The following is a 12211-nucleotide window of genomic DNA, read 5'->3' as shown; positions in this document are numbered from 1 at the left end:
ACAAAAAATAGAAAAATCAAGAATTAGGGGGCAAATACTTTTTTCACACAAACTGTTCGTATGTGTAATTGGTTCTGAGCATGCGTGTTTGTAAAGTATGATAGTTTTCTGTACACACGATCGGACTTTGCGCCATTGGACTTATGTTGTTGAAACCTTTGTCCGTTCGCACAGCCAACATTTGTCTGATGAAAACCGAAAAAGTTTGTCCGATGGAGCATGCACACAGTCGGATGTTGCCTTAAAACAGCCTTAAAACAGCTAATTTGCATGATTGTTGTCAAAAGTCTGATCTTGTGTATACGGGCCTTTAGTGTGGTTTATCATTAAAAAGGAAAACTGTTTCCGACTCCACCAGCAGAAAGAGGGTTGTTTTTTAGACCGTGTATATGGTTTGCCCCTTCATGTCATGCTTTACCACCGACTGCAGGAGTTGTCAGAGGTAATGAGATGTTCTATAGGTTTGTGATGCTTCTGTGAAAATCTCAAAAGGAAATCACATCAAATAATGTAGAAACTATTGTGTACATTTATTAAACTCAGGAGTTTTATCGGAGTTCAGTTTTACGAGGAAAATTATCTCTGTAGCCACCTCAATACAGTGCACTTACACCCCCTTCCTGACCAGACCAATTTTCAGATTCCAGCACTCACTCACAGTTTGAATGACAATTACTCAGTCATGCAATACTGTACACATATGAAACTTGCGTCCTTTTTTTCCCCCACACAAATAGAGCTTTCTTTTAGTGGTATTTAATCACTAGTGGGTTTTTTATTTTTTGTGCAATAAAAAAAAAAAAAAAAAAAACGTAAATTTTGTGAAAAAATGCCTCGCTTTGTTTCGGTCATAAAATTTTGCTAATTAGTAATTTTTCTTCATAAATTTTGGCCAAAATTTATGCTGCTACGTATCTTTGGTAAAAATAACCCACATCAGTGTATATTATTTGGTCTTTGTGAAAGTTATAGAGTTTACAAACTATGGTGCAAATCACTGAAAATTGATCACATCTGATCAGGCCTTCAGTACATCAGGTGTATCTCATTTCTTGAGACACTAACAAGTCAGGAAAGTACAAACAAAAAAAACCCCAAATGACCCCTTTTTAGAAAGTAGACATTCCAAGGTATTAAGTAAGTAACATGGTGAGTTTTTTTAAGTTGTATTTTTTCCCACAATTTTTTGCAAAATAAAGTATTTTTTTTTTTTTTTTTACAAAATTGTCATATTAGGTTATTTCTCACACACAGCAAATGCATACAACAAATTACACCCCAAAATACATTCTGCTACTCTTCCTGAGTACAGCGATACCACATGTGTGAGACTTTTACACAGCCTGGCCACATACAGAGCACCAACATTGAAGTAGTACCTTCAGGCCTTCTGCGAGCAAAAAATTCAAAATCTCATTTCACAGCCACCTATTACACTTGAGTACCAGGACAATGGAATTGCACATAAAATGACCCCGTTTTGGAAAGAAAACATCCCAACGTATAATCTGTGAGGCATAATGAGTCTTTTGAACGGTTCATTTTTTTTCCAGCAGTTTTTGGAAAATGTGGAAAAAAATGACCAGTTACACTTACCGGTAACTGTGTTTCTGGGAAGTCTTCCAGGACGGCACCCTGAGAGATGACTGGTCCACCTGACAGGAAACACAATCAAAGAGGTTAAAAGCCCCCGCCCCTCCCCGTGCTCCTCAGTTGTGACAAAGTATTGACCCACACCAGTGCACGAGAGTGAAGAAAACCACACCACACCACCACACTCTATACCTTAATTTAAACCTAAAGAGAACGGGTGGGAAGTAGGCCTGCCGTCCTGGAAGACTTCCCAGAAACACAGTTACCGGTAAGTGTAACTGGTCATTTTCTCAAGTCGTCTTCCAGGACGGCACCCTGAGAGAGGAGCAAGTAGCTCAGGCCTACCTTAGGGCGGGACAACCGCTTGCAGGACCTTCCTGCCAAATGCCAGATCCTGAGGGGACAGTAACTCCACCCTGTAATGCCTCAGGAAGGTGTTCCGGCTTGTCCATGTAGCGGCTCTACATATCTGCTCCACTGAAGCTCCGGCCCTTTCTGCCCAAGAGGTTGCCAGAGATCGCGTGGAATGAGCTTTCAGGTCCCTAGGAACTGCATTACCTGACTGCTCATAGGCTAAAGCAATGGCATGCTTAATCCATCTAGCTATGGATGCTTTGGAGGCTTGTTGGCCCTTCTTTTGGCCAGAAAAATTAACTAAAAGATGGCTGGACCTTCTAAACTCCTTAACTTTTTCTAAGTAGGATAATAAACAACGTCTGACGTCCAGACAGTGAAAAGAAATTTCCCTCTCATTTTGGGGATTATTACAAAAGGAAGGTAGCACTACTTCTTGAGACCTATGGAACCTGGATGCTACCTTAGGGAGGTACAGGGGGTCCTGCCTAAGTATAACCCTGTCCTCAAATAAACGAAAGTATGGTTCCTTGACTGAAAAAGCCTGAATATCGCCTACTCTCCTGGCTGATGTAATAGCAAGCAGAAAGGCCAACTTAAAGGTGAGAATCCTGAGGGGGATCTGGTCTATTGGTTCAAAGGGGGGCCTTGTTAAGCCCTCTAACACCAAGGTAAGATCCCATGGTGGGAACCTAGATACCTGGACAGGGGACAACCTCTCTCTGACCAAAAGGAACCTCTTGATCAGAGGATCTAGTGCCAAGCGTCTCTCCAAAAAACAGGATAAGGCTGCGACCTGTGCCTTAAGTGTCTTGGTTGCCAACCCCTGCTCTGCTCCATCCTGGAGAAACTCCAGAATGGCCGGGATCTCTTGCTGTGAAGTCCCTCTCACCTGACACCAGCGAGAAAAAATCCCCCAGGTCTTAGCGTAAATACGCCTTGTGACCGGCTTTCTACTAAGGAGGAGAGTATCCACTACTCTGTCCGACAGGCCCTTCTCCCGCAGGTTCTGCCTTTCAAGAGCCAGGCCGTCAGCCTGAAGAAGCTGGGGTCTGGATGGCAAACTGGACCCTGAAGGAGAAGGTCGCGCCGAACAGGAAGGTGTAGAGGCGGGGCTATGGACCAACCCTGCAGGGCTGGAAACCAAGCTCTCTTGGGCCACCAAGGAGCTATCAGAATCAGGGCGCCTTCCGAGAGAAACAGCTTTTGAAGAACCCTCGGAATAAGCCCCAGGGGGGGGAAGGCATAGGCCAACCGGAAGTCCCAAACCTGGGCCAAGGCGTCTATCCCCTCTGAGCCCCCCTCTCGGGCAAGGGAAAATAATCTCTTTACCCTTCTGTTCTTTCTGCGGGCGAACAGATCTATCTCTGGATCGCCGAACTGCCGACATACCAGGGAGAATACCTCTGGATTCAACTCCCATTCTCCCTGAAGAATCGGCTGACGACTGAGATAGTCTGCCTCTACATTCAGGGACCCCTTTATGTGGACTGCGGAAATGGAGATAATCCGATGCTCCGCCCAGCCCATGATCTCTAAAGATAGAGCCAGTAGAGTTGGAGATCTGGTGCCCCCCTGATGATTGACAAATGCCACTGCCGTGGCGTTGTCTGATAGGACCTGAACTTCCTGGTCCTTGATCCTCCTTTCGAAAGCCTTTAATGCCTCCCCGATGGCCAAAAGTTCTCGAAAATTTGAGGATGTCTTTCTCTGACTCACGTCCCAGGAACCCTGGGCTGTTAGATCCTCCAGGTGGGCCCCCCACCCCCAGGAACTTGCGTCTGTTGTTATCCTGAGCGGCTGAAGCTGACTCCAAAGGAGGCCCCCCTGAAGCCTCTGAGGGTGAAGCCACCAGTGAAGAGAATCCTTTACCTCGATCGGAATGGCCACTTCTACTTCTAGAGAAACCCCTTTCCTGTCCCAAGAGGAAAGGAGGAAGTGCTGGAGGGTCCTGGAGTGCAGCTGTGCCCAAGGAACTGCTGGGATAGCTGCCGTCATCAGGCCCAGCACCCTCATAATCCCTCTGTATGGAGATGTCTTTGCCTCTAACAGAGAAAGGACCGCTGAAATTATACCCTCTACCTTGCTCTGGGGTAGAACTAACTTCTGTTGCGCGGAATCCACCAGGAATCCCAGATACATTTTCGTCTGGGCCGGAATCAGTGAGGATTTTTCCTTGCTGATGATCCATCCCAGGGATTCTAAGGTCTCCACTACCCTGGCTAGATCCAAAAGGAGCTGATCCCGATTCTGATTGTAAATCAGAATGTCGTCCAAATAGGGAATCAGCGCTACTTCCTGGAGATGCAGGAAGGCCACTACTTCTGCCAGGATCTTTGTAAAAACCCTTGGACTGGATGCCAGCCCGAAGGGGAGGGCCGCAAACTGCCAATGCTGAACTCCCTCTGGAGAGGCAATTGCAAATCTTAGGAAGACCTGATGGTTCTGAAATATAGGGACGTGAAGGTAGGCGTCCTTTAAATCCAAGGTTACCATGAACACGTCCCTGAGAAGGTGTCTCCTGAGAGAATAAACACTCTCCATGCGGAACTTCTTGTACCGCAGGAAGACGTTGAGATGCCTTAGATTTATGATGAGGCGATATCTTCCTGAGGGCTTTGGTACCACAAATATGTGGGAGTAGAACCCCTGACCCTGCTGGCCCTCTGGAACAGGCACTATGACCTCCTGCCTGGCCAGTTCTTCTATATTCTGTAGGACTCCTGCTGCCTTGCCAGGATCCCTGGGAAGGTGGGTCAAGAGAAATTTGGTGGGAGGAGGGGAAAGAAATTCTAATCTGTAACCCTCTTTTATGATCTGTAGAATATGGGGGCTCTGAGTGACCCTTTCCCACTGAGGGACAAAGTGGGAAATCTTCCCCCCACTGGAATGTCATTTGGAGGTCTTGTCGCTTGACTTCTGGCTGGAAAAGAGAATGCCTGACTTCTGCTTATCCTTCCCAGCCCCCCAACGTCTATTAGGGGAGACCTTTTTCTCCGAGAAGCGGTTCTTTGCCTGGGGGCCACGAAAAAACCTCTTCCTATCCCTCATCGGTTTAGTAGGGAATTTCTTCCCCTTTTCGGTCGACCTAGCAAGGGCTTGGTCTAGGCCAGCACCAAAAAGGAGGGAACCCTCAAAAGGGAGGCCACATAGACGGGTCTTAGATGAGCCATCCCCGTCCCAAGTTTTAACCCATAGGGCTCGCCGAGCCGAGTTTAGTAAGGCAGCAGACTTGGCGGTTGTGCGCACCGTCTCCACGGCCGCATCCGCTAGGTATGCAACAGCGCTGCCTACGACCTCCAATGAATCTAAGACCTCCTTAGACTTGGAAGTCTGGGAGATGTGGTCTATCAGCTTAGAGATCCACATGTCCGCATTTCTAGCGATGCAGGCTGAGGCCAACGCGGGGCTCATAGCCGACGCGTTGGCCTCCCAGGCCCTGCGCAAAATAGTTTCTGCCCTCCGATCCATCTGATCCTTGATGTTCCCAGTGTCTTCAAAGGAAAGATCGGATTGTTTAGAAACTTGTGCCAGGGAGGCGTCTAGCCTAGGAGTCTTGAAAAACTTCTCCTCATCCTCCTCAGTAAAGGGGCATCTACGCTTCCATGTTTTGTACTTTAGGAGCCTCTTCTCCGGATCCTTCCACTCCCTTAAGATAATATCTTTGAGTGCAGGATGTACCGGAAGAACCCTGGTCTGTGGTTTAATTAAGCCCCTATACATTTTGTCTTGGGCAGAGACCTGTGCCGTGGGCTCCTGAATCCCTTCAGAAGCGTAAACCGCCCTCAGTAGTCCCTCCATGTCATCGGCTGAAAAGATATGCCTGCTAGACCTGGAGTCCTCCCCCTCATCCTCCTCCTGGCTGTCCAACACACCCTCATCCGAGAATCCCTGCCCATGGGATTCGGACTCATCCTCCTCCTCTGAATCCTGAGACTGGAGATACCTTGGGTTGTCTGCCCGCCGTCTAGACCCCCTAGAGGAAGCGGAGCCCTCCTGGGAGGAGGCGTCCTTGCTGGTGTGAGCCTCTGAATCCCTAGACTTAAGGGAGGACTGAAAGGCTTTCAGAGTGGACAGCATCTCAGTTTGTACTGTGAGAAACTTCTCCATTATCTGAGAGGTTTCCTTCCCTGTCAGCTTCTGTATACATTTAAAGCAGAAGGGTTTAGGATGATCTGGGGGTAATCTAGCATTACAGTTTCCACAACGCTTAGAGCGGGTGGAAGATTTCACGGGACGGCTGGCAACCCCAAGGGCAGTGGCATCGTCCCCTGAAACAAAAACATACAGGCATTACAATACAGCACTGTACCACCCAGAGGAGAAGAGTTGGGGTACCCTCCCCCATCTAAACCTCCGGCGGCCGGTCAGACTCACCCCCTGTGGTCTCCTCCATGGCCATGGACCCTGCGGGTCTCTCCTCACGTTCCATGCTGCTGGCACCAGTGAGCTTCTTCGGACAGCTAACACAGGCGAAGGCAGCCGGTCTGTGGGAGAAGTGGGCGCCTGCTCCTCCTGGATTTATGTCCCCGATTTGGGAAATCAGCTGTGAGGCTGAGGCTGTGGTTACCTCCATGCTGATACGGCCACCATTTTGCTGTAGACAGGAAATGACCCGAACTCTGAGCTCACTTCCTGTTCTGTGGAGGAAGTGATGTCATTCCTCCACCAAGCTCCAGGAAGATGGTGCCAAACCTCCCCAGAAAGCTGAGCACCTCTGCTGCAAAGGGGAGATACTGCCTCCAGCTGCACCAAGAACCCTCTGGATTGCTGGACCTGGAGTCTTCAGAGAGATACCCTGAGCCAAAAAGGGACACCAGGCTCCTTTTCTGCACGGCCACCGCACAGGTAAGGAGAGGAGAGGAAAATTGGCCCCTGAAGTTCTGGGTACACCACTGTACCCAGGGTCCTTCAGCGCTCAGGGGGGCTCTTCCAGTTTCTGCTGCCCCCCCTAAGGAAAATATAGGGGAACCCCCCAGGAAGGATGAGAACATCCTGCCAGACCTAGAGGCTTCCCAGGCATTAGGTCTGGCTCCCAGGGGGAGACCACCAGCCCCAGGCTTCGGGTCTAGGAAAAAATAACAAACGGTTTCGCTGTGGGGAAACACAATCAAAAACTGAGGAGCACGGGGAGGGGCGGGGGCTTTTAACCTCTTTGATTGATTGTGTTTCCTGTCAGGTGGACCAGTCATCTCTCAGGGTGCCGTCCTGGAAGACGACTTGAGAAAAATGAACACAAATTATTTTTTATTTTTTTTAGTTTTTTTACACAAAGTTGTCAATTTATAAGATATTTCTAACACACAGCATGTATATAGCAAAAATTACACCCCAAACTGCTCCTCCTGAGTATACCGCACATGTAGGACTTTTACACAGCCTGGTCACATAGACAGGCCAAACATTGAAGTAGTACCTTCAGGCGTTCTAGGAGCATAAATGACACCTCATTTCATTCCTACCTATCACACTTTTGAAGGTCCTGGAGCACCAGGACAAGGGAATTACCCACAAAATGACCCCATTTTGGAAAGCAAACACCCCAACATATATTCTATAAGGCATGGCTGCAAATAGGTACTCGGGTACTCTGATGGCCTGGTGACAGGTATGCGGGTACTCTGATGGGCTGTGACAGGTACATGGGTACTCTGATGGGCTGTGAGTGATGGGTACTATGATGGGTGGTGGCAGGTCCTCTTTATTGGGGGGGGCGATCTGGTGATTGGTGTGTACATTGTAAGCGGTAACAAGATGTTACCGCAATCTCCTCCTCACACACGATCGGTGTGTGAGGAGAACCCGGTAACATCTTGTTACCGTGGTTTGTTTGCATTTAGTGAACGGCTGTGATCGTTTCACGTGGGTAAAAAGCTGGGCAATGGCTGTCTACCAGCGTTGGTGACGAGCAGTGTTCCTGGGAACACGCCGCAGTGGGGGTGTAACCATGTGTGATCGCATGGTATACAGCCATACCCAATGGCTGTTCACCCCCCCCCTCGGCAGCAAGTTGCGTCTCAGCGACACGCCGCCACTGAAGGAACAGGGATGCGCGCGCATGATCGCTCGCATTTCCTGTTTAAACGGGGAGGACATCATATGACGCCCTCCCACCACAAAAGATGCACTGCCTGGCCATCATTTGACGGGCGGCAACTGGTTAAAAAAATAAAATAAAAATTATATATATATATATATATATATATATATATATATATTTTTTATTTATTATTATATAGTACCAGTATAACTTCTTACATGTATGCAACACAAAATTATATGAAGGGTGGCCAACCGGCCTATGTTTATCAAACATTGAGGAATGTATTAGTTGAAGATCATGTGCTTGTGTCGTCACATAATATTCACTTGCAGACTTGCTATGGGATTGTACTAGTGGTTTTGATTGAGAACATTGGGCAAACAAGACAGCTTAAGACCCCTTTCAAACCTAGGAGTTTTTTGGGCTAAAAATAGCGCTTGTAAAATCCCTCCCCTGCGGTCCTAGTGTGAAAGCCAGAGTGCTTTCAACTAGGGCACTGCAGGATGTTAAAAAAGTCTTCCAAGCAGCATCTTTGGGAGCGGTGTATACACCTGCAAGTCGCTTCGGCAGCGGCTCTACACGGGCGCATTTAACCCTTTATTCGGCCGCTAGCGGGGGTTAAAAGTGTCCCACTAGTGGCCAAATAGCACCGGTAAAGCGCAGCTAAAACTTGTGGCATTTTACCATCAATGCCCACCCCAGTGTGAAAGCAGCCTTAAAAGCAATTATTCCATCAGCTGTGGTCCAGAGGAGGTAGTTTTATAAATTGAAAATTTGAAGCCAATTCCCTCAGAAAAGGCATCTTATATATCACCTTTCTCACACAGAATTTTGTATTTGGTAATCCAAATTCAAAGTTTATATTGCTCCCAATCCAGAAGTAGCCATATGAATTAAAGTTTGTAGCTCATATTGGTATATTCTTTAAGGCCAGGTTCACACTTTTACAAATTGGATGCGGGATTCTCCACATCCAATTCACAATAGCAGGAGAATGTGACCGGTTCTCTGTGGAGCCGATGCGGCTCCGTTGCAAATTTGCACAAGAGCCCTGCGCGTCTTTTGGTCCATCTCAGGTCCGAATTCAGCCCAAACTTCGGGCTGAAATCTGCCCTGAAACGGTGAGTGGAGGCGGCCCAGACCCCTGCTGGGAGCTGCATCCAGTGTGAACCGAGCCTAAAGGCGTACAGATGATATACGGAAGCATGCTATCCGAGATGAAAAAAGTCCCTCCAATATTTCAGCACTGGGTGTGTAGTGAACCCTATGCGTCGTAGAAGTACCTGATTATTGCACAGTCCTGGATCTCATACAAACATATATACTATGCCAGGGCTCGACAAAACCTGGGCGCCAGGTCGCATTGGCGACTAGAAATAGCGACCTCGCTCCTGGGGCAGCACAGCTGGGGGTATCCTGTCTCTGTGGACCCCCCCAGCGTGATCGCGTCGGGCCGTTCCGCCGGCGGCCGGAAATTTAGGCCGCGGCTTTGAGGCCTTCTGCGGTCCTATGATTCCTTATGGAATCTGGCGCCCTCTTGTGGTCGCCGTTGGTATGACAAACCAGCAATGCTAATGACTGTTTTATATTACCTGCCTCTTCTTCCCTTTATTTAGAACCCCCTAAACATTATATATATTTTTTATTCTAACACCCTAGAGAATAAAATGGTGGTTGTTGCAATACTGTCTGTCACACCGTATTTGTGCAGCGGACTTACAAGCGCACTTTTGTTGGGAAAAATAATTTAGTTAATAAAAAAATAAGACAACAGTAAAGTTAGCCCAATTATTTTTTATATTGTGAAAGATAATGTTACGCCGAGTAAATTGATACCCAACATGTCACGCTTCAAAATTGCACCCGCTCATGGAATGGCAACAAACTGAAATCTCCATAGGCGACGTTTAAAAAAATTCTACAGGTTGCACGTTTTGAGTTACAGAGGAGGTCTGGGGCTAGAATTATTGCTCTCGCTCTACCGATCACGGCGCTACCTCCTATGTGTGGTTCGAACACCGATTTTATATGCGGGCAGGACAGGGCTCGTTTAAAAATTATTATTTTTTCTGCTTATTTTAACTTTTTTTTTTTCCACTGTTCTTTTAAAAAAAATGTTGTGTCACTTTTATTCTTATTACAAGGGATGTAAACATCCCTTGTAATAGAAAAAGCATGACAGGTCCTCTTAAATATGAGATCTGGGGTCAGAGAGACCTCGGATCTCATATTTACACTAAAATGCAATTGAAAAAAAAAAAAATGTCCCTCTAAGAGCTATGGGCAATGACTTGGAGACGGGGGGGGGGCGACGGCGCTGCTATCTTCCCCTCACTCATCTCCATGTCAGGCCAGGGACAGGTCCGGATCGCCTTTACGGACCTGGCTCCTAACTTTTTAAGCTGGCTCCTAGATTCCAAGCAAATTTGTCAACCCCTGTACTATGCAATCCTTTGTGTGTTTTTATTGGTGCTACTAACAGTCCAGAGGAGGTTAGCTGTGTAGATGATTAAATTGGAACTTTTCAACCTCTCCCATGGGAGCATTTATCTCACAGGTGCTAAAGTTGGCAAGAATTTGGTTTCCAGAATGCAACGGTTATCAAAAAAAAAAAAAAAGTATCAAAAGCATCAAAAGTATTAGCATTTATGCTGTATATATTTATTACATACAGGCATACTTATTAAGCATAGTCCCATTCAACAGTGTTGATTCGACTGGAGAAGAGCTCTATAATAAGCCAAACAGTCTACTTCAGGTATTTTTTCACACAAAGATAATCACGTAAGCAAGTCTTTATAAAAGAGCACGTGGTACTTATCCAATATGCGTTGTCAATTGTTGATCATCCTCACTGGGTAAAACCTCAGATACCAGGAGCCATCAGGGCAGGTAGCTGGAAAAGGACAGAGGGCCTGACCGGTTTTGCTGGGTAACCTAGCTGCTTCAGGAGGCGGCTACTGTGCTAGGCTGGGACTATGCTTAATAAGTATGCCTATATGCAATGAATATATACAGTACAAAACGTTTTTTGGATGACCTTTGCATTTTGGAAACCAAATTTTTAACAACTTCAACACCTGTGAGATGGATAGAGAATATACACACACACACACACACACACACGTGAGTTTTGCTTGCGAGTTCGCCTCTCAACCCCTTATTTAGGTCAATCTATATCACTTCCTTATGAGGGAGGGTGATAAGTTCCAATTCATTCAATCAGCTACACAGCGGACCTCCTCTGGACAGGTAGTAGCCCCAATAAACCCAAATGATTACATTATAATAAAATTAGCTGTCCACATAAAAGGGAAAAGCAACACTGAACCGGACTTCCTCAGCCAATAAGGCAGGGGGAATGGGAACTGAACCTAGAGGTATTTCAAAAGCTGGTGCATCGATTTGGAAATAGATCTGTTCGCCAACTGACAGAACAGAAAAGGTGAAGAGATTTCTCGATTTCCCAAGAGAAGAAGTCAGAAGGCTTGAATGCCCTGGCTCAGACCTGGCAGTGCAGGCTGGCATTCGCCTTCTCGCCTTAGCACCGATTCCGCAGGTCCTTGAGAAACTCAATCGTTTCTCATGCCAGCTCCTCCTGATGGCTCCCTGGTGGCCAAGGAGAGCTTGTTTCACAAGCGTAAGATCCACAGCAGTGGCAAAGCTGTGGAAGCTCCCAAACAGGCCAGATCTCCTCAGGCAGGGTCCAATACTACACCCAAGGCTGGATTTTTTTTTTTTTGGTGATGGCCTGGCTAGTGAGCGCCAGATCCTAAAGTGTAAGGGCTGCTCAGAGAGAGTGATAGGTACCCTCCTAAGTAAACTTTTGATCAGGGTCAATTTGGCAGTTTCTGTTGTGATTATGATAAAAAAAAAAAAAAAAAAGAGTAAACACAGTTGATTGATAATAAATGGCTTCAGCCTAACACTAAGCACGCACTATGTGTTTTTGAAATTTAACGTTCCACCTAAACTGCAGTTTGGTTTGGGTATAATTATTCAAAATTTTCACCTCAGCATCAGTCTGACTGGCCATAGGGTGCGCTGTCACTTCTGGCAGGCATGGAAACACAGTCTGGTTGGGTGCTTTAAGGTTACTTTCTCTGGGAGTCAGCCCAGTGGGACTGTCACTCTTGCTGTGCTTTCTGGGAGAGGGTACTTAAGATGCGGATGTCATGTGTTTCGGGGTTTTGGTCCAGAAGGATGTTCTGACTCAATGGT

At 46.9% G+C, this 12211-nt stretch overlaps 1 protein-coding gene across 1 annotated transcript; it reads right to left on the bottom strand.

Moving 5' to 3' along the window:
* Window positions 1–4830: 4830 nt before the first annotated feature.
* Window positions 4831–6915, bottom strand: LOC143983463 (uncharacterized). The gene is made up of 2 exons (XM_077483185.1): window positions 6325–6915; window positions 4831–6218 (listed from the first exon to the last, which is right to left on the bottom strand). The coding sequence occupies exons 1-2, from the start codon at window positions 6521–6523 to the stop codon at window positions 4840–4842; spliced, it is 1578 nt and encodes a 525-aa protein (XP_077339311.1). The 5' UTR covers window positions 6524–6915; the 3' UTR covers window positions 4831–4839.
* Window positions 6916–12211: the final 5296 nt, after the last annotated feature.

This window comes from Lithobates pipiens, unplaced genomic scaffold (genome assembly GCF_037356315.1).
Source record: "Lithobates pipiens isolate NorthernLeopardFrog02 unplaced genomic scaffold, aLitPip1_a1.2 Scaffold_16, whole genome shotgun sequence".
In the NCBI taxonomy this organism is placed as follows: domain Eukaryota; kingdom Metazoa; phylum Chordata; class Amphibia; order Anura; family Ranidae; genus Lithobates; species Lithobates pipiens.
The sequence above is the reverse complement of the archived record's forward strand: the minus strand, read 5'-3'. Positions and strand labels throughout refer to the sequence as shown.

Coding starts and splice junctions, on each gene's coding strand:
- LOC143983463 (XM_077483185.1), bottom strand. CDS start 6,523: ATGGAGGTAACCACAGCCTCAGCCTCACAGCTGATTTCCCAAATCGGG. Junction 6,219..6,324: donor CATGGAGGAGACCACAGGGG/GTGAGTCTGACC, acceptor TTTTTGTTTCAG/GGGACGATGCCACTGCCCTT.